Source organism: Ornithodoros turicata, chromosome 1, assembly GCF_037126465.1.
Source record: "Ornithodoros turicata isolate Travis chromosome 1, ASM3712646v1, whole genome shotgun sequence".
Taxonomy (NCBI): domain Eukaryota; kingdom Metazoa; phylum Arthropoda; class Arachnida; order Ixodida; family Argasidae; genus Ornithodoros; species Ornithodoros turicata.
The window spans coordinates 23,307,762-23,330,582 of record NC_088201.1 but is presented as its reverse complement, the minus strand read 5'-3'; the positions used below and the strand labels follow the sequence as shown (position 1 = coordinate 23,330,582).

At 43.3% G+C, this 22,821-nt stretch overlaps 2 protein-coding genes across 2 annotated transcripts in view; one reads left to right on the top strand and one right to left on the bottom strand.

The window, feature by feature from the left end:
• Positions 1 to 1,211: 1,211 nt before the first annotated feature.
• On the bottom strand, positions 1,212 to 7,017 carry LOC135397562 (forkhead box protein fkh-2-like). The gene is made up of 2 exons (XM_064629161.1): positions 6,894 to 7,017; positions 1,212 to 2,376 (listed from the first exon to the last, which is right to left on the bottom strand). Exon 2 carries the CDS (start codon positions 2,348 to 2,350, stop codon positions 1,319 to 1,321), a length of 1,032 nt encoding a protein of 343 aa, XP_064485231.1. The 5' UTR covers positions 2,351 to 2,376; positions 6,894 to 7,017; the 3' UTR covers positions 1,212 to 1,318.
• A 6,532-nt stretch (positions 7,018 to 13,549) lies between these two features.
• The window catches only part of LOC135377663 (protein PTHB1-like), a 32,337-nt gene continuing 23,065 nt past the window's right edge, over positions 13,550 to 22,821 (top strand). The window contains exons 1-9 of the mRNA XM_064610257.1: positions 13,550 to 13,664; positions 17,672 to 17,769; positions 18,163 to 18,298; positions 18,939 to 19,101; positions 20,557 to 20,621; positions 21,193 to 21,303; positions 21,650 to 21,824; positions 22,427 to 22,508; positions 22,598 to 22,685. Coding sequence (XP_064466327.1) covers positions 18,187 to 18,298; positions 18,939 to 19,101; positions 20,557 to 20,621; positions 21,193 to 21,303; positions 21,650 to 21,824; positions 22,427 to 22,508; positions 22,598 to 22,685 — 796 coding nt within the window. The 5' untranslated portion in view covers positions 13,550 to 13,664; positions 17,672 to 17,769; positions 18,163 to 18,186. The remainder of the gene's footprint in view (positions 13,665 to 17,671; positions 17,770 to 18,162; positions 18,299 to 18,938; positions 19,102 to 20,556; positions 20,622 to 21,192; positions 21,304 to 21,649; positions 21,825 to 22,426; positions 22,509 to 22,597; positions 22,686 to 22,821) is intronic.

The window sequence follows — 22,821 nt, the reverse complement described above, 5'->3', positions numbered from 1 at the left end:
GTAGTCTACTTAAAGTTATGGACCTTGTGACCTTCTATAATAATCGCTTCATTTCGTCGTGTGTTCTTGGAATTTCCTTCGTGCTGCTTAGATATAATCGAGAAGCATTAGGCCTCCTTACGCTCAGGAAGCTGCACGTGATGCATTCTGTAAAATTGCATAGATGCAGACAAGCTGGTGGACGAAATCCATCGAAGATGAAGCCCGAGCTTGGACGAACACAAGACATTCTCCTGTTTGTTTCCATACTTCCCTTTCGTTGCTTGTGTGATGTGCAGTCAGAGCTCTTTCCCGCGTTTTCAACCGTGTAACTTTTTCGCAATGGCGCCCAGAAGCACTGTTCGGCACCCGCGAGTGTAACTTCACCGCCTACCGAGGCTCGCTTCGGACAGCCTCGTTATGGGACCGTGCTAGATATTTGATCTTTAGCATCGGGATTGACATAGAGATCGCAGGACCAAGTTGCAGCGTCTGACGGTCATTGCAAAGACGGGCATTGGCTCAACAAGCAGCTCAGCCCCCCGTGACTGCGCCCATGGCAGCCACTTCAAAGAAACTTCGGAGCTACTCTCCTGCCTACGTGTACTTGGGATGTACACGCATCAGTGGGCAACCCACAATGCTTTACTATCTGCGGGGTGTTGTGAAACAGTCGAATGAATCTGGCATACCTCAAGCGATATCTTGCGACGAAACAATTGACAATTACATAAATCATAACTAAACAGTTCAATAATTTTTAAATGATCAGTATTAAATATAGTAAATATAAATAAATAATTAAATTTGAACAAAGATTTTGTACTTGTAGTTCTAGTTCTCTATCTAGTTTGCTCACCCACTTCAACACAGTTGCCCTAGTATAATAGGTTCCTTGAGGTTGTGCTGACACGGTCACGAATTCCCTCAAATAACAAAAGTTCAGAACCACTGGACCATGGCATTGTGTTTCAGTTTTTCGATACCTCATTCGGGAAGGCAGCTTCCTTATTTCTCTTGGTACGTCAAGTGATGTGTTTCAGTCACGAATTGTATATGCACCATTCGGCTTCACAACAAGAACATCGCTCCTATTCTCAGTGTTGCGGATATTCACAGTTCATTGCTTTATTGCCCAACCTTATGAGCTTCCGGGGCCCCTGCTGCCCCTCCCCGGCGCCCCCCACCCCCTTGGAACGGCCGTGGCGGCTGCAACTCGGTTTGAGTTTGAGGCCTCTGCTTTATCGCAAAACTTTCGAAAACTACATACTTCAGTACAATCGATGCAACATGCTCCCCGTATAATCGTTATTACATGAAAGCTGCACGGACCAGTGCGCTAGTGAAACGGTGCATTCCGAGAGAAAGATTGCAAAATAGGAGGCTGGAATGCAAACAGCTGGGCCCCATAGCTCCCTGACAGCGACGTCCAAGGTAGCACAGGATGGGGCTCAGAAACGCACGTAGTTCCAAGCTTAATCGCTTGTGTCATTGGAGGGTCACCGGTACGGTACGCAGGATGTCCGAGGAAATGTGTCCGATCTGTTCTCTCTTGAGACGGAAGTGGAGTTTCTGTTCTCACACTGTCCTTCATAATACTTTCAATACTGAATGACGACGAACGTGGATGAACTTTGTCTGACGTGATAGCTTGCCGTTCTCGTTGCACTTGATGCTCGCCCCGTACCAACAGCTGCGACTTGCCAGATCTGTCGCGTCCTCCAGAGCAGCTATCCTGCTGAAATGCTTCGAACGGGTCTCTCGCGGAGAGACACGTCATGTGAAAGGGAGATGCCAGCAGCTCGGTTTTCAAACGCAGGTCAGTTGCACCACTCTGTTGATATCTCGAACTTGGTTGCTTCGGCCTTCTTTTCCGGCGCCTAAAGTTGCCGTTTTCAAACATCTCTTCGTAGTTTGCATCAAGGGCCCAGTAGTGGCCCTTTCCTGGCTTTTCCTTTTCCCTTGGCAACTTGACGAAGCAATCGTTCAGGGACAAATTGTGTCGAATAGAATTTTGCCAGCCTTGTTTGTTGTGATGATAGAAGGGAAACCTGTCCATGATAAATTTGTAGATTCCGTTCAGTGTTATTTTCTTTTCCGGTGCGCTACGAATGGCCATAGCAATAAGTGCAATATAGGAAAACGGGGGCTTCTGGCTGTTGGTGAAGCTCTGTGACTTTGTTGAGTGGTCGGTTTTCACTAAGGCAAACGTCGTGTGCCCGAGTGCGTTGTCTGCGCCCGTTGATTCGTGTGGAAAACAATGGAGGTGGCTATCAGCCACAGCAGTGTACCCGAGGGACCACTTGCAGACAGCGGTTGGCAAGCAAGGGGCAACACTGCTCAAGAGTTCCACTCTTGCTGATGTCTTCATTGAGGCGAATGGCTGCTGCAGAACACCTGCACAGAAAGACATTTTTGTTATACTCGCGATCACGGGGTGTGGAAGTCTCAAATATACTGTGGGGTGCTGGGAGGGACAGTATGTAATGCTAAGGGAATCAGGACGGGAGCCTTTGGACGTGAACGGCTCATTTGCATACGCTCATTAATTAAATAAAACTCTTAACTTTTAAATTTTACTTGGGACGTACGATATCGGAACCTCTGTTTTACCGACCGGAACCTTCAGCGAAAAATGTTCCAGAAAAAAACAAAAAAAAAACAAAAAACGCGTCGACACTTAGTTATTTTTAGAGTAATTAGTTGGTTCCAGTGTACATATTTCTTGTGCAGAGCAGCGTACCAGTGCGGTATTTCGCTCAACTATCCGGCTGCCAATTACGTGTTCTTCCGCCTGGTTCATACGCGGCGGTGACGGAAGAAACGATATAATACTCGTGTGATAGGAATTGGAACCGGACATGGGCGCTCCCAGTGTTTTTTCCAAGGGGGCAAGGTGCTTTCGCGGGGGGGGGGGGGAGCGTGCCCCCCCCCCCCCCCCCCCACCTACAACCCCTTTTTCTGGAGGCGGACGTGGGAACTGTGCAGGTGTTCAGAGGTTCCTATTATGACATCTGAGAATGATCATTACGACCTATAACTAAAGGGCGCACTGTTTTCACAAGAGACCTTGGAGCTCCCGGGGTGGGTGGGGGGGGGCCTCGGTACGCCCATGGAACCGGACCATGTAGTGAAATTGAATATGACATTTTGTGTTTTCGAGCTACAGCTACAATTCCACCACCTTCACTGAGGCCCATGAGTCATTGTAAGTAGCATTCGCCAAAAAAAGAAAAAAGAAAAGCCTACAGTGGCGCAGTAGCCTTTTCATGTAGTACTCTTTTTCATTTTTGTGTTTTCATTGTACCTCACGAACTCGCACTCCGAAGCGAGCGGAAGTGATGTGCATAATGACATGTAAAGATTACCCCAGCATCGTGTCTCACAGATCAGGGCTATAGGACATTTCTGTGCGGACGTTTCGGTGCTTGGACATTCCAGTCAGGGCTGGCGAGAGAGGTCAGCCGTGGATAGAGCCCCGGGGCAGAGGCCTCTTCAGGGGCCCGACGGTTGCTAGCACCAGGGACTAAGCCGATACATACGGAGGAGGGCCCGGGCAGGACTCATCCCCGGGGCCCGTAATTTCTCTCGCCGGTCCTGATTCCGGTGAGTGGTCCTTTAGCTGCACGGACGTTTCAGTGGACATTCATATCCGTTTCCTGTTATTTGTAATGCTAACACGAAAGGGCAATCGTAGAAGAGGGAAAATAGTCCATTTTACAGAGCATTGCTCATTTGGAACTGCGCACTTCAAGAAGTGTCCACGCGCGCTATGGTGTTCAGCTGGACACAATGCGGTATTATCAATGAGTGGTTCAACACAGGTAGTGTGCAGTTTGAGCCCGTAGAGTACGTGCTCGCCCATCGACACACAAATGAGCTTAACTAAGTGGAGATGAGAAATTATTTGGTCTATGGATCTGACTACGTGCGCAAAGTGAGGAACGAACCACTCTGCAATCCAGGAATGTAAGCCACGAAGATTGTAAGCTTGTGAAGCCACGTTCTGAACACACGTAGAAAAAACTTTAAACGTTAAAAACAAAACCAGACCAAGCGCCAGTTAGTAATATTGTGATTAATGATACAGTGTTATCCGGCAAACCATTGACTAATCGTTTCAACGACTTTTTTTAAACATAGTTACAAATTGTCCAAAACATGGTGCAAATGAATTTTTGACTAATCGTGTTAACGAATCTTTTTTTTTTTCTCCTCCTTCTTCTTTCTTACTGACGGGCGCTCCTAGGAGTAATCAGTAATTACCTGTCATTCAACAACAGTTGTGATAGTGATGGTCTGCAAATGAAACCTATTACCGGAGGAGTCGGAAGGTGAGGGCAAAGGGAAACGCTGTCGCAGCGGGGGACAGATTGCTGCGATAGCGTTTTCTCTCCCCCGCAAACAGAGGAAACGAAAACAGGAGGGCTTCTACTTGAGCGTCGAAAAATGGCCACCAGATCGCCTTATTTCCAGGCACTTTCCTCGCGCTATAACTGTCTCGATTTTTGCTCTGGAAACGATAATGTTACCAGTGACCCCAAGGGATTCGATGTTCTCATTGGGTCAATCTCCTATCTTTGATAATTAAAAAGTTAATGAACGAAAGTTAATTAATGCATCGACACAGAAGCTTGCCTGTGCCCTCTTAAGGTGGGCCTTTAGGCGTAGAGTACATCGCCATTGGTTAAAACTAAGAAAAAGTAATTTTTCTATTTTTAAAAATTACAACTATAGTTACGGTAGACACCCTGTATAAAAAAACGGAAATGAAAATGACATATCAAATTATCGACTGCTCTCTATTCTCCTAATCGTTTTCGAAGGGCCTCGAAAAATCTATACGTACACGGCTAGGAAGATTCTTCGAAAAGCATAATGTAATAATACAAGAACAATTTGGTTTTAGGAAAAATAAATTACCTAACTGAGATAGCATTGTTAAAACAAAAAGAGTCAATTATACCTCGACTGCTAACTTTAGGGATGTTCTTAGACTTATGAACGCGTTCGACTGTCTTAATCATAAAGCGCTGTCTAACAAGTTAGAATGGTATGGTATTCGTGGGGTTGTGCTAACAATAAATTCATACCTGTTTTCGCGGTGTCAGGCAGTCGTAATAAATTACGTTATATATCTGAATTTTTTGCGTATTAGATCGGGTGTTCCCCAGGGTAGTATTCTTGGGCCTCTGCTTTTTAATGAGTATATTAATGATATAGTCAATATAACTCAAGCACGTAGCAAATATGTCGATTTGGATTTCATTATATATACGCAAATGACACTACATTACTGCTCCCTGAATCATCAGTCGCCGAAATCGCAACAACAGGAAACGGTACGTTAGAAAATTTAAAAATTTGGACAGAATGCAATTCACTGTTCGTTAGTGTAACAAAAACGAAGGCAATGTTTTCTAGAGCCAGAAACAAGGTAGTTCGTGAGGACATCAATGTTTTCTATGCTGGTAGACAAGTTGAAAAGGTGTCCTCGTTTAAAACTTTAGGGGCAATATTCTCACAAAATTAAAAAATTGTTTTACTCGCGGTACAACTACTGTTTTCACAGTCACTGTTGCGAGCATGAACCAGTTGTGTGTACTGTAAAAAAGACCACTTAGAGTGGTCGCTGGTCTTGATCGTTTTTCACATACGACAAATTTATTTAACCCTTACGGAATTATTTCAATTTTGAAGTTTTATCACTATAACTTAACTTTGACGTTTTTAACATGCACCAAGAAAAACAACACCGTTTTTCTTCAACTTTGCAACCTGTGTAGGCGAACATATTGTTACCCTACCCGAAGGGAGTTGTGGTATTTACCTCTGTGTAGGACATATTATGGTAGGCAATCTGTAAAATATATACTGCTATCAATATTCATTCAGTTTATTCATAGGAACGTTGACCCTTTGTCGCTAACCAAGTGATAACTTTTTTTCGTTTTCCGCGTGATAAGCATCTGTGTTGCATGGGCTGTAGGAAGTTACTTTTGTAATTGCATGTCGTTATATCGTTTTTGTATAAAATTGTTAATTGCTTATAAGGTAATATTTCGTTGCATAATACCGTATTTTGCTTGTACAGTATGGTGTTGTAAGCTGTGCTGTAAGCGGGGAAAGGAGCTTCGTCAAGTCTAAGTGGCTTTTTGCTCTCTTTTCCGCCGAAAAAAAAAGGAAATAAAATTCAAAGAGCCAGTGTGTGCCGGCACTGGGATGGGACCTGGAATCCACGTTTATTTTGAGAATACTATAGCCACTATATGGACGTTAACAACTTCGCGCTCGACGTTAGCGAATTGACTGAGTACACGCAGATCTGACGTACCTATTTTCGTCTACATGTAGAAGGTAGAAAACGATATTTCGAACAGAGACTGTTCTTTTTTTGTTCGAAATACCGGCGGTGGTCTATCAAACGACAGCAGCAGTAGGACGCGAACCCACACCCTCCGACTTCCGGCTTGAGATGCTAACACGGTTCTCGTCAACTACCCTCCTTCAATCGAAATATGTATGCGATTCGGCTTTGTAAGGCTTTAGCGTTGTGCAAGTCCTCCTGCACCAGAGACTGCGAGATGAATCGGGTTCAAATCCCGGTTGGATCTGTTTGGGTGTTTTCCCTGGATTATCGACGGATGCTCTGAAGCAAATATCGGCACAGTTCCTCGTGAAGGCGACCCTGGACGCACGATTCCCCCCCTCCCCGAGCAGCATTCCGCCAAATCGGTAGGCATAAACAGCGCGAAAAATAACGACGACGCCATGCACTGCACACGGACGGACTACACGGCCATAGTGTGGCCCGTCCGTGTGCCTTGTTGCGTTCTTTAAATGGGTAATACTACGTTACGGTACTAGTAATGATCAGACGATTACTTTCGAGGAACAATGAACTGTGGACTCACCTGTAGTAAGACTGCGATCTCCAGGCACATCGATGGCAGATGTTGGTGCGCTTACCGCTGTCACTGCGACGACGCATAGACGGTGATCTCCAACGAGTCCGACGAGCGTCTGATTAAACTCCAGCCGTTCCCCCTAATACCGCGCGTTTATATATCTACATATCAACAGAGACGCTACGTACACAAACAGATCCGTCTCTCCTTCCCGTATACCTCCCGTGATAGCGAAACATCAATGTTTTGCTTCTTCTTTATTTAGCAGATAAGAAAAACAAACGTACCGCCCTTCATGCCCCGACGCTGTTCACCCCTCTTGAACAATATTTATATTTCGATACATTTAACGACCCTTCGCGCGCGCGCGCTCTTTTCTTGTCGCGACAAAACCCCGCATCTCATTCAAGAATTCTTTCTTCTCATCCAACTGACTGGAAGATGTCTGGCAGAAGGCGGGGGCTCGTCTCTGTTCAAATTATGTTCATCATCACACAACTGCAGTTATTTGTAGTTTGCTGCTATGGGAAGTTCGCCAATTCCACTGCTATGGGTTACGAAAAAGAAAAAAAAAAAACAGAAAGAAAACGGGACAGTGAAACAAAAAACGTGAAATACTAGCCTCCACGCGAATTTATTTATTTATTTATACCCCACAGCGTCAAGTAGTACGCGCGCAACGAGTAACCAAAAGAAACAGAAAGAAGGAGAAAGATTACAACGAGAAACGTCATTGATTTACGTCATTGATTGATTTTAAAGGAACACTAAGATGGAAAAATTTATCCTCGTGGAATGTAAAATGACGTTACCTCGACACCAATACAAAACGAACGTGATTCATACGTTATGCCGTTCGTGATCTATGAGCGAAGGAAGCCGCCATGTGCACCTTTCTCTCTTCCTCGCCTTCTCAAGAAGCCCGACAATGCGGAGGGCCTCGGATTGGTCTCCTCAAAACGCTCTCCCGCGATGATTGGACAAATGGTTTGCGGAGACCAATGAGAGAGCGCTCCGCATTGTCGGCCTTCTCGAGGAGGAGAGGGAAAACGTAAATTGCAAGTTATTTCGCTTATAAAAATCGCTAACGACGGATGATTCCCGTTCCTTTTGTGTTGGTGTCAAGGTAACGTAGTTGAGTCAAGTAGGTAGTTGCGTTCAACTTACGAACGGCAGAGCTGAGGCAGAATTTTATAGATATGCTTAGAATAGAATAAGCATATCCTTATTACGTTCAACTACGAAAATAAGTATTGTCAAACGTAAGTATGACCAGAAAAAATTATATACACAACATTTCAAACACTATGTACTCTTCTGGTGGTTAAATATATAGCAAAATTTTTTTAGAAAATTATCGGATTATATTGGAGCTTAGTGTTGGAGTAGTGTTCCACGAGTTAAATATTCGAGGCAAAGTGAGGTCACCGATGTGAAGGCTGTCAGTAAAGCATTCCTGGGCAGAAATGACGGCGAGTCGCATTCGTCATGAAAAGGGGGCTCGCGAGATAAAAAAAAAAAAAAAAAGAAGAAAGAAAAAGGAACACTACATGACCAAGGCTCTCCCTCGCTCGACGCGGAAGTTTGCTGAAGTGTTTGCATCTCGCAAAATACTACACGTAGAAAAATAATTACTTTTTTCCTCAATACCCTGACGTGCACTATTATACTGCAAGTAGCACAAGTAGGCGTTGTGTTACAATGCTTGGTTTGGGAATTAAATTTAGCAGTGAGTGAATGGGCAGAGCTGGGCATGGGCATAGTTGGTTGAAGGCACAACACTTGCGCTGAGCTGCGGCTGGTTGAGTAGCGCTTGCGTTTTGGGTCATGCTTTTGACCTATCCCCTTCGGGGCGCGGACAATGGCTCACTGGACAGTTGCTCACTGGACAACTGTGCCCGTTTGGCTTAGCAGGGCGGAGACCACTGAACAGCACGGTGGTTAGTTGATTATTTGGTTGGTCCAAGTTCAGTGTTTGCACCGCGCTATGTCCAGGTTAGTCTAAGTTCGCTGTTGGCAGTTTCCCGCGCGCGACTGTGCATTGTATAGCCAGATAACATTTATTTACAGTAGTTTATTTTGCAATGGGGATTTCGATCACTTTATTTCGAGGTACACCCAAGTTCAGCTAACATAAAAAAAGTCAAGTATATGAGCCATCATAAACGATAAATAAAATCACATCACATAAAAACGCGAAATAAAATTACATATAAGTGCGGTGAAAGAGGCGGTGAGCAACTGTTCGGCTTCAGCGGTTCAGTGGTGAGCAATTGTCCGGTGAGCAGCTGTCCGGTGAGCAATTGTCCGGTGGCGGTGAGTGGTCACACGCGCAACAGTCCGTTCATGGGGCTGTGGTAGGTAGCAGCTCATATCCTCCAAACTCCCATTTCCACCGATGTCTCAAATCAACCAAAAGCTCATTTCCTCCAAAAAAATATTCGGAGGTTCTGGGCTTTCGGTTGATCTGGGCACGCGGGTGGCAGTGACCCATATCCCCCAAATGCTCTTTTCTTCCAAGCGCCCAGGACACGACGCTCCCCCCTTTAGCAGGGGAAGGAGGAAGGGTGAGCGGAGTGTGCGGGGATCCAATGTACAGCTCGAAGCAGAGTTAACGGGAACGCCACTTGGACTGGCGGAGCTAAAGTCCAGAGTCGGGGAGAGAGCAACCCTAGCGGCTCTTACGAGAAATAAAGGCAAATAGTGTTTCGACAGTCCCACTGTTGCTGCGGGAGTGTCCGCCTTGCCATGAGCTGTTTACTTGGCGTTACCCTTAGCTGTGGCTGTCATCGCGATGTTTGTTTGTGTTTGTGGCGATTGTGTGAAGGTGTATGCCGGCTGATATCGCACGGAGGGGATGACTTTATCTCATTGATACACGCGAAGGTGGTCGCGTCGCGTTCGCTCAGTGGGACATTTTCAGATTTGTGATGAAACATATGAGGATGCACGAAGTCTAGTGGCAAAGATATTGGATTTGGTGTACACCTTTGTGTGTTAATGAGATAACAGCATCGCATCCGCGTGATACCGGTCAGCATACACCTTTACATAATCGCCTCAAGCCCAAACAAACCTCGCGACGATAACCACAGTTGAGGGTAATGCCGAGTGCACAACTCATGCACTTTCTTTTTTTTTTTTCAGATCCCAAGCAGCTCATGTTCGCTTGGTCGAAACAAAGCAATCTCGCATGTTCGCGTGGCGCTTTCCGAGCGCCCGAAATTTGCCAGTAGCACTTTTTTCGCGCGGTCTCGAAACGATCGAGCAGCGGGTTGCCCAACTATATCCGGTGTTGTCAAATCCGCACTTCAGCGGTGACGAGTGTCCCAGTTGGCCCGCACGTCGAAGTTCACGTAATTTAGCAGACGACGGAACCCGAAGACGGGCGACCACGATGCCCCTAGCTTGATCCAAGTGTACGAACTCTGCCCTGATTCAAAAGGGATAAAGCGAGCCTGATCCTGATCCTAAAACCGCTAGATCCCTGGCACTCGTGTTCGGGTGGCAACTGTCACGTGATCCAGCTCGGGAGCCGACCTAGCAATTTGCGAGCGCTTGCGAGCGCAATTATGGCCGTATTGCCATAAAATGACCACCCGAATTCGCCATAAGTATAGGACATTCGAAACATTATTTCCCTGTAGTTCTCCTAAGCGCCGCTAGTGTGGCTCTCTTCCTGATTCGGCGGTCGAAGTCACGTTCCAGTTAACTCTGCCTCGAACTGTACTTCCTGCAACTCACCAGAGAGGGTCACGTGACTCTAGCCGTCACGTGGGTCCCTGGGTGCTGCTCATGTGGTGCTCGAAATGGTCTGTAACGTGATATATGCGGTCCGCTGACTTCTACAGCTTCTTTTGTTCCCGTGCTTAGTAATTCTTCTTAGAGATCTAGCATCTGGATCTCCGCGAGGTGTAACAGATATGACTGATATAATAATGAGAGCTGATGCACGGAATCTATATTAAAGAAACCTGAGCTTGGGTGGGTAGAAATGACACACTCGCTGTGTACAAATGAGCTCGCGTTCAAGAAGTGATATGAACAGAGAGATATTTCGAAAATGAATTTTATTCGTATGCACGTTGGCTGACGGGATAAGCGCTATCTTCGGAAGCTCATGGAGGTCCGAGTCATGAGGCACTGAAAAAGAACATGGTGGGAATGGTATGTGCTGTGGCTGAAAAATATAGCAGGACGGCGGATACCGCACAAACCTCAAGCGCCTTCTGAAGAGATTTACAGTTCAGACGATATGTTGGTTTCATGCATTCATACTGCTTGCAAACTTTTCCTGGGGGTTGTTTCAACCGGTTAATATAGAGTGTTTTATGCACGTCTGAACTGTATTAACAGAATGCATTAAAGAAAAGTAAAGGAGGAGGTCCATTTTGTAATCTTTTTCGGGACCTGTGCCGTGGGCGTTTTGTTACTATTCGTTTTCCACTATGATGACCTGCACAGTGCCTGGACTCCAGTCACTCGCATGGAAAATATTTATCTATTCGGATCGGACCACTTCTTGAACGCGATCGACATCAATAATACGTTTGCTTGGCAAACTTCACTTCTGAGTCATTTGCAGGAAGTACATTGGATTCTCGCACACCCAAGAACTGCTCACCCTTCCTCCTCTCCCTGACAAACGGGGGAAGCGTCTCCTTTCAAGTATCCCGCATTCTGTGGTTCTGGGCGCTCGGATGAAAAGAGCATTTGGGGGATATGGGTCACTGCCAGCCGCGTGACCAGATCAACCGAAAGCCCAGAACCTCCGAACATTTTTTCGGATGAAATGAGCTTTTGGTTGATTTAGGACGTCGGTGGAAGTGGGCATTTGGAGGATATGAGGCCTAACCCTATGGTAAGGTGCCTATAGTTGCCTAAGGTGCCTAAGCCGGAGGACACTGCTTCAAGCCTCGCTCGTGGCAGCGACAAGATTTGTCACGTAATCGGAGATAGGTCACGTGAGGGTTTACGCTCGCGTCTTGGCAGTTCGGTCAAGTTAGTCCTTAGTAGAAGCGCACCCTATGTTGTGGTGAACGAAGGTGTGGTGGTGGGTTCGAATCCTACCACCGGCTGTGCTGTCTCAGGTTTTCCCTGGGACTTCAGAAAACTTTCCAGACGAATGTCGGCACAGTTCTCCCTGAAGTCGACCCAGGACGCATACTAACCCCCTGTCCCCCACTCCTTCCTGCTGTTGATCCTCTCTCCATCTGTCCACGTCTGTACGCTGCTCATAGCCACTGTTGCTTCGCGGTGTTTAACCCAGAACTAAACTAAAGCACTGCAGGTCAATCAGTTCCATTTGTTAATCATCAGGAACGTTGTCAACAACTGCGGAAAACGGCGAGCCAAAAAACTCCGTTTCAAGTCACCTGCACTTGAAGAATCTTTGCTCGAATTCACTCGGGAGATCATCAAGCCTGCGACTGAAGCGGTCCGTTTCTGTAAGTACATATTGGTAAGTGAAGGTACCAATATTACAAATCGGCCATGTAGGGTTTGCTCAGAAATTTTGGGTAGGAATGTACTAGTAATATTAATGTAGTAAAAATCAAACACAGGGACAGGTTTAGAGAATCATCAGCGAAGACTACGAAAGCAACACAGAGACAGACGGGGAACGTCGAACTTTCAACCATATGATTAAAGGTTGATTATGATTAAAGGTTGAAAGTTCGACGTTCCCTGTCTGTCTCTGTGTTGCTTTCGTCGTCTTCACTGTTCCCATGTGCCAACCGGCCCCGCTTGTCTCTTAGTTAGAGAGTCATCGGCTGTTACAGGTCAGTGGGAACAGTTTTCTATCGCTACTCAACGCAAGACACATTAACTGCACGAGCACAGAGCCCAATGATAACGTCACGACCGTTCATGAAGCTTAGACCGAATATTTTTCTGTGTGTTTTTTTTTAACCTTTTTTTTTGCTCGGGGGTTACGCGGGCCGCCACTTCGCCACCCCTGCTTTAGAGTATTCCACAGCCAATACGTATTATAAGTTAATAAAATAATTTTATATTGTATTTGAGCCATTATTCGAACATAGTTTGTCTGTGTGGCTGTCTCGTGAGATTTCTCTACCTGTTGGCGTTTTGCTAGAAAGCATAGCGCTACGTTGATAGCGTACACCGTTGCTTTTGTAAGCTGCAGGTCGATAAGCTGGACGTTGCTCACAGGAGCTTGAACATCTATAACGAAAACGTTAAAAACACTGAAACGAGAGGGCGCAGAAGAAATGTGTCTTGAATTGCGGTATCAAAACGCCTTTAGTTCAATGTTGAGTAATCGCTTCCTGTCGTCTCAATGCTCGTCAAATTTCGTCAACATGGTGGAAGTCGCGACGTTCACTATTTGACTTACCCAGTTTGAATTATGCCTGTGCAATGTGGTCTTTTCAGCGTTATTAAGGCTGAAATACACGACACGCTGTAACTGATAACCAAATAAAACAACAACGCAGCAAGCTTCTGCAACTATACTTACCAGAACACGGCCGCAAAGTCTATGCGGCAGCGAAAGGAAACCGAAACCAAACTACGCCGGATGTGGGAGGCGGATCTACTAGAGTACTAGAGCGCCGCCTGGTCAGTGAATACGGAAAGCTGAAATTATCTGACCACGTAGATCTGACAGGCAACAACGCGGGCAACATTGATTTCGGCGTTGCTATGACAACGCATGGCGGAGTGTGTCAACGAAAGATGCTACTGAATCCAAAAGCTGCATGTTCGTATTACTGTCACGTTGAGACCCAAATGCTGAGTTGCGTGTTAATTATTGTAAGTACGACGGTTTGGTTACCATAAGTTGACTTCGCGCTTATACTTCGTGATTGTGAGTTCGTAATGTTGTATTATAGCAGTGCATTACATCGTTATTCGTGTACCGGCTTTGATGTTTTATGTGTCACAGTCGCGTTTCTCACTATGACTGCGGTAAATTATCCTGAAAACAGAGGGCCACACTAAGACAACATTGTCGCCGCATGATATAATTGAATTGGCGTCTGTTAATGTGTTTTCGGTATTACCTCAGTACCGCTCTAAGGGGTTGCGAGAGAGGGAGGCGTCGGACGGCAGGGATCCTTCAGTTTTATTTTATTTTATTGTTTTTGTGTGTAAAAGTAACTACGGTAAGGTATCGTTCTTGTCAATCAAGACCAAATACACTCGAAATAATGAAGGACAAAGCACCGATCTTAATCACTGAGCTTAATCATTGGTGCTTTGCCGCTTCTTCATTTTATTTTATTTGTTTAAGTTTCACGTTTTGTTTTGAGTTAGAAATTTTCTGTAGAGCTTTGAAGTACACAACGTCTCTGCAACAGAATAAATTACCTGTCATACCTACGTAGCTAAAGATGGATACACATGTAAATTCTACACCTACAATTTTTCTTACTGTTGTGCAAATGAGTTGAAACCACACATCTCAGGAGTACATGACTTTCGCCGTTGGAGGCTTATTTGGGCCGCGAAGCGGTTGATCTAACCAGTAGATCAGCACCTACTCTAATCATCTCCATCGCTCCAAAGCACATGGTCGTCTGGATAGGTGGCAATATTCGGTGATAGATATTTCAATGTACATGCTCGATTCAGGATTCTAAAGAAATAGAATGGCTTTTAACGCTGATTGCCTCCCATACAGATATCGCCCAAAAGCCGCCAAGTTAGTCAATGATTTTTAAGTAATTAGTCATCTAGTAGTTACATGCGCTCTTTGAGAGGATGTCCGCCTTTGCCATATAACTCAACTGCAAATATAGCATCTATGCTGCTCTCATAGCTCTTTTTTTAAAAATCTGGTGCTGGCAAAAAAGAAAACAACCTGTATACTGACCCTGATATTTTTAACATGGTAGCAATGCATAAGCTAGGTAGCTGACATCAGTGCAGATAAATTAGAGGTAAACTCCATGAATAGGATGGCTGTGTGCTCCAGTCATGAGAATTTGTGAAGAAAGTCAGGGAATAGACCTGTTCAAAGGGGTCGCGATACTTACATCATGGACACATTGTATTGCAGACTAAGGTATTGTCGAAAACAAAAAAATTCTATGTGTGGTACTTAGATATAAACACTTGAACACATCACTTATGATGAGCACTAGATATCACTTAGATATGAGCACTTGAACTTGTCAAGTTCTGACATCAGAGCTCCGGCCATTTCTATTGGTAGTCGTAAGCACATGACCCCTCTAGCACTTGCTCGCTGGCGGAGACGTCTGCTGCGACGTCAGAGATGCATGAGTTTCATTATTCGTGCTGCCGGTTTTCTACGCATCTACTATCCCCTTTGCTGTAAAACTTAGAAATGGTGGTTCACATCCTGCAAATCATCCCATCTTACGTTTATCCCGAATAAATTGTGATGAATTGAATTGAATGAATCGGAACCCCTTTAGTAGATAAAATACACACTGACACTACGAAGTTTGATGTTTTCGAATTATGCGAATTCCATCGTCAGAATGGTGCAAATTGTTGGCATATATATGGTCATACCATCCTGGAATGTTTGTTGATAGATCCCCATACCTTGTTATTAAGTATTAAAGGTAAGGGGATCAATCAACCATCATACTGCAGGACACCCCTGGACTACATTGCTGCATTACCACTGAACAGTATCATGCATTCTTCTGCGGGCGAATTGCAGTCATGACTATCTGAAGCTCAATAAAAGGAGATGTGGGTGCAAGGGTAATAACAGGATATTTAAAGAAATACCTAATTGGAAAGATTACAGTTGTTGTGAGAAACACATACAGCAACCAACCCGGAACAATAAACATAAACAGGCAGTTCTGACATGTCATACTATTCGTTGCAGTCAGATTAACTAGTTTCCCAACTCTGCTTACTTATATGCAGAGGTGTGCAACTGTCCTCACGATCTTTGCCCTCAACTCAATTTTCGTCCAAGATGTTTTTCCTCACCTCACCTCAATTTTGGGGGAATATTTTTCTCACCTCACCATATTCCTGAAAATTTTTCCTCACCTCACCTCAACATCTTCCAGAACACTTTTTCGTCACCTTAACATTTTCTAGAAGACTTTTTCTTTACCTCACCTCATTTTTTCTGAAAATTTTTCCTCACCTCAGCTCAACCTTCTTTCTAAAGTATCTTCCTTACCTCACCTCAACCTCCTTTCTAAAATATATTCACCTCATTTCACCTCAACCTACTTGTCATAATTTTTTGCCTAGTCTCACCTTAACCTGTTCCTGTAAACCATTTTCACTTCACAATTGCTCTTTCTATTAGGAGTCGCGCCGCTCATAGCCACAGTTGCTTCGCGGCGCTAACACGGAATCAAAAAATGTATTAGGAGTGGGTAGGTGTATGTGTCGTAGTTAGCTTTTCACTGCTTCGTTGGTTGATTCCTGACAAAAAGTTACAAGTATACCCACTATTAAGACTCATTACCTTGCTTGGTTCATCCTTTTCTTTCATGAAGTATACACTACATGTACAAACAGTGAAAATTAGACGTAGCGTACTTAAGTAGAGAAGTTGCACAAACCGAGCAATTTTGAGCTGTTGCTGTTTTTCATACTGGCAAAACAGGAATTGCTTTTATCGAGTATCTCTCAAGCGAGAATGATAATGGAGCTGCGAAGGTCGTGTTCGGGATAGTGTGCAGCTATACTTCTAATTTACTTGTACATCTTGCATTTTTGTCTGTTATGACTTTATATTATTGATCAATATTATTTAAATAGCAGACGTATCCGTTTGTAGCTTGAATTCGGGGACGTTGTCTTCGAGACCCTTGTTTTGAAGCCTCAGGTAGGAGCTGTACAGATTACTAGTGACTGATGTCTTGACTTACTAATAAAATTACTTTATGAAGACACAAACCTCTTGTGCCTTTTCACCTAACTTCATTGCTGCTAAATGGTTGCTAAAAGCTCAATGGTTCAACTTGTTGTAATTTGGAATATATGCAAGTATGTGCGCTTATTGCACTATAAGCACATGTTGTTGCCTCCATTTCTTACATCAGTCTCTGGTAAGGTCATGGTTGTCATGTACTATCGTTCCAAATAATATGTGAAACACATCTGTTTATAGACTGACTAGTTTGCCTTTGTTGAAATCTAAACCCATAAAGCACACAAACTATATTGACTTGTTCATGTATCTGACACATCATGTATGTGACTCATCTGACTAGTTTGACTGTATTGAAATCTAAACTAAATACATAAAGCACACATAAGCTATATCCACTTGTACATGTATCTGATCTGACACATCTATCATGTTTCTGACTCAACTGAAAGTCTAAAACTAACGGGGTACGTTACAGCGGACTCAAAAGCAGTACAAAAGCATTTCTGCTATCTTGGTAATAGAGAAAGCTCTGTGCCCTTTTAAGCGATCACGCAATTGAAAATAGCCGCTCCATATCTCCTCAACCTCCTCCTAGAAAATATTTCCTCACCTCACCTCAACTTCCTTCTCGAAAAATTTTCCTCACCTCACCTCAATCTCTCTTTGGGAATTTCTCCTCATCTCGCCTCAATTTTCATTTTGGAAATTTTTCCTCGCCTCACCTCACATCAATGTCCGTGAGGTGAGGGTGATGTGAGCGTGAGGGCACCCTCACCCTCATTTGCCCTCGTGAGGATGCCCACCTCTGCTTATATGCTTTAGCTTAAATCTGTTTATGAAGTGTTTCGTTATGTGTGAGACTGTTCATTGATGTTCCTAATGGGTGACAGTTACATACAGTTATATAGTTCTCTACAAACTTTAACTTTATCCCTAGGATCAATGCTGAAGTGCATATTACACAGAGCGAAGATGTTCCAAAAGCTGGGTGTCATCACACAAGAAGAACAAATCGTCACCGACTAAAATTAACAGGTATACATCTAGGTATTTTCTTGGACCCCACTGCTGTTCACATGCCAAGGTGATGACGCCTTTGTAATTGAACACGTGCCCTGTTGTCCAGCAGTGGTCTACGAGTTCTGTTTTCGACCCCAAATCCTGGCACATACAAAAGGGAGACAACAGCTTGCAATGCCAATCGTGGCCCTCTTTTGGAACTCTACTCTGGCCACCTTAAGCCCTTAAATAGCAAGAGCAGTTTGTGCGCACCCCATTCCCGTCCCTAGTCATGCACTGATGATGTTTCCCGCATAGGAGACGAAAATCTCAATAATGTGTTATTTTGTGTTACGTTAAGTCGGTGACAATTTTTTTTCTTATATTATACTGAGTTTTACATGGTAATTTTATTTTGTGTATTTTCAGACCTTTCCACTTACATAATACAGCATGTCACTTTTTAAAGCAAGAGACTGCTGGTCAACTGTGTGTGGTGTGGATGAGACCTTTGATAAAGGATGCTTTTGTGTTAGCAGTTTGGACACAGATCCCTCACAGAGTGGTGAGTGCTCAGTGATGATTTGTCACAAAGTCTTTCCCTGATATGCTGTATGTAGTTGCATGTGTGCTTTTTGTTGTGTGATATGCTATGTCTGCATATAGTAGGTGCCCCTCTTGAAGCAGACCACATTGGTGAATATAGACAATGAAATACAGTCACCCCTCAATTTTTGAATGACTGACGTTTCCCAACAAATTTTTCATAACTCGATGTATAGAATGAGCGGAATGCAGTTAGCACTCGATTTATGAATTTCAAACTTCTCTCGGAAAATAGTTCATAAATTAATGTTTGGAATGAGCACGGGGGCGCGAAAGCATTAGAGCAGAGGCTCTCAACCAGTGGGGAATTCCTCCTGGAGGGAATTTGGGGATGTCATGGGGCGATTGACACCATGTTGAGTTATAGTAATACTAGTTGAAATAGAAATCTGTATAATATCCAAGACATTAAGCTCTGCTAGTTTAAAAGGCACATGAGGAAAATGGGACACACAATATAAAGTGCTCTGTATATCTTGTTGCATCCTTAATACAGTGCAATGTTTTCAAAAATTTACTTTTACTTGGTTACTTGAGTTAGCATCTACAGCAAATGTGAACTGTTGTGCACACATTCATGCTCTAATTGTACTTTGCAGATAAGGTACTGGTGGGATCTCATTCGGGTGTTCTTCGTATATACGAACCATCCTGTAACCAGCTTGAAGATGGTACATTTGTACAGTTTAGGCCTGAAGATGTTCTACTGGAATACAAAATGGCACATCCTATTTTGCATGTGGCCGTTGGACACTTTGTGTCGTAAGAATTTAATGCTGACTCTGTTCTTAAAAACCTTGAAACTGTACTCACACTCAAAACTTTGACTTTTGATAACAATATGTAACACGGAATGCTGAGCTTTCATAAGGGTGAGACTCATATTGGACTATATAGTGGTGTGAATTTTCTTTTTGGCGAAAGGATGACAAGTGACTGTCATCTTTATAGCTGCACAAGAGCTCGACAATGGAGGGGGGTCTTGTTCAGTGCACATCTCGGCCATCCTTATTTTGTAACCTTATGAACCTTTTGGTTGATCGACCAAAAATACTGGTAAACAAGAAACATTTTTAGTATTGTTGTTTGTCATGCAGTCCTGAAGTATCTTCCCATACTGGTATCCTTTTGGGAATATACAGCGGATCAATGGCAATATACCTTTTGGGAGTATACCGGATCACAGCACTCTCAAGCATCCTGTTATTGAACAAATCACAGACACACGAGGAGTCAATGTCAAGCCAAAAATGTCAAGCCAAAAATTTCAAGCCAAAAATGTCAATGAGAACTGTGACTAGTCTTTGCTCAATAACAGGACGCTCGAGAGCGCTGTGATCTGGCGCTCTTCGCGCGTCTGTGACAGGTCCCGCAACGTTTTTTTTTTTTTTTTGCAAACCCGAAAGTTAGTTTTTGGAGCTAGGAAAAAAAGGATTCGTTAGAGGTACAAAGTTTGTGTCGTTGTATCGCCCGCTGCAACTTTCTCATTGACATTTTGGTTCTAATCCTTATAATTACAAAAACTGACTAATTAATTACAAAGCCAAAAATAGTTTGAGTATCCTAACACCACTGGTAACACTATGCAGTCCGTCCTTTTGGTGTGCGATGAACCATTTTTTTTTTTTAAAGTTTGGCTCATGTTTTGTGAAACACCCTGTATAGTACCTACTCAGTTGTTGGAGATACATTTATTCTTGTGCTTAGAAATGAATGAAGCACAATGAGTGGTTTGCACCTTTGATGTTTCAGCTGTTAGAATTTACCCTCATGAATTACCCTCAAAATTACAATGCCATAATTGTTATGAACCACATATAAAGAAGAGTAAATATGCATATGTCTAAATAAGGAACAGTTATGAAATGAATTCATTTGCATTAGTTCTTCTGAAAAGAAATAATTTATTTTAAGCTAGAGCATAGCATGTTCATTGTGGCATGGGCTGTCCGCCAGGACTGGGAAAACCAAAATTTGTATGGGCCCCAGCAGACAAACTACAAAGGGGGACCAGTTCCCCCGATATTCTGTAGTATTTACACTGCTGATGTCATGAGACTTTTATCCGCATTGCACTTCATTTCAATTCTAATGAAGGTACCCTTCACTCGGCAGAAGTTCAGCATTACTGAATTACAAAATATTGGTGCAATTAAGATCAGTCATTTATTAAAGATTAAAGCCTAAGAGATATTATACTTCACCTTTTGATTTCAGTGGCTCTAAGAAAATCTACATTGCAACTCTGCATCCTTTGAAGTTGTCCATCCTGAGCTTCACAGGTAAATGTCGTGTCTTGAAGCATAGCACAAAGAAGTAAAGAGTGTCCACTAAATATATGAAAGTATAATTGTATATGCTGTTGACTTGAGTACAGAGAACCGGGTAGCTGATAGAGTACCAATTTTTTTGGCAATTCTTTTGGGGATTCAAATAATTGTGCAAAGGTTCAATTTTCTAAGGCACAAAATACGGTAAAATTCAGGATACTGTACTTCATGGGTCTTGGGCAACCACCGAATTCATGACTGCATTTACAGAGGCTTGTAGTGCTGAGACTGTGTCGACTTTGTGTTGTTGGCGTTGTGGTTGTGCAGGTGTGCTGTAATCAAGGCAGTGCATTGAGCATGCGCTCGCTGCTCGTGCTGGAAGTGCTCTAAAACTATGGAGAATGTGTTTGACACTCATAATTAACCTTTGTGTAAATGGGCACCGGAGTGTGTCAGCAGCTTTTTCGTATGTTTTATGCCCATTTCAGACTTATATGGAAGTTGACGTCCAATACATAAAACATCATTGCGCTTGCTTTTAAATTTTCCATTTTGGTACAGTAATCTTCCATTCCTTTTCAAGCTGACGGTGATACAGACCATGGTGCTCGCTACGCATTAAGTGTGGTCTGCGAACATACACTTCAATATAGTGCTTGCTGTCTGGTAACTGGGTCATTTGGTGGTGCGAAAGGTAATTTCTTTTCTCTTCTTTGTACATTTGAGTGATCTCAACTTCATTGTCACAGTGAATGCCAAGTGTAATGCCCTTGTTTTAGACTGGTTTTTGTGTACCTATTAGGGATGTGTCTGTTAAAAGATTAAAACATTCCAAATTTTTGCAGTTCAACAACTGTATGAAGAGAACATTATTGGTATATGTACTTATTTTGTGCAGTTTATTTGTGCTTTGGGAAAAATACCCATGATCTTTACCAGAAACACATGTTACTGTAGTTTCTCCACACACCACAAAACACCATTTTGCAATGTAACTTTGGCAGACTCTAGAGTCACACATTATTCAATTTTCCCTACAGGAAGAGATCTCCTCTGCATTCAAAGCCTCAATGGATCCCTAATGTTTTTTGAACAAGAGAGCTTTGCATTTACAAGGTTCCTACCAGATGTCCTCCTCCCAGGACCCATTGCCTATATTGCAAAGACTGATTCTCTTGTAACAATATCTACTGCCTTGGAACTGGAAAGTTACAGGTGAGTACAAACAATATAACATCCTACATAACAACAAGACAGATTTCCATTTTCAAGCATGTTATCACCACTTTGACTTGAAAGTCATCAGGTGGCAGAATAAGGGCAGGAGCACAGCGGCATGCACCCCTCCTGCCACACACATACATGACTGATACTCTTCTCTAACATTAAACATTTTGCCCTTTTGCGTCCTGCTTTGGGTCACAAAGACTCAAACTTCGGCCATCAGTCCGCCCTATGTGACAGCATGTGTACGACAGGGGGCAAGATTGGCCATTCATCATCACAGGCATGCAGGAAGCATTAAAGTCTTTTGCTTACAATTTCCGAGCAAAGAGTTTATCTGCCGCTTACAAGAATACAATTTTGACAAAAAATACACTACTCCAAAATTCACCACAAAGCATGAAATGACCAGTTTTCCTGTATTCTGCATTTCATCAAAAATGTGATGGTACTTTAGCAATACTGCTATGTTACACACTGTCTCTGTTATGACATCAGTCTCTTGAAGATGTCATATATGTTGGCGTTTTGACCCCTGTTCTATAATGGTTCTATCGCTTATGCCATATTACCATTTTGTGCTTTTCGTTTAGATTTCAGGTTCTTGCAATCGCATCTGAGACTGCTGACCCCTCCCAGTCTAGCTCTAGCATACAAAAGGGGAAGCCAGTTGTTGTAAGTGCCTTTGTATGGCACGAAATTTTCACTGTTCACAGACATATACATTTTAATTTTGACATGAGACTTCCTTTATCCTTATTTAGGCTGACTGGTGCTTCTCTCTGGGAGAACAACCTTTAGACATTTCTGTTGTTGAGCTTCCAAATGGCCTCGCTTCATTGCTAATCCTTGGTGAGTTAGCAAAATTTTTCTGAATTCAGAAAGGCACTTAGATATGTATGCTTAGTGTGCTCATTCAACGTTGAGGAATATGTAGTATTTTCTATGAAGTCTTCACTAATGTGCATGAAATGTTTGATTGAGCTGG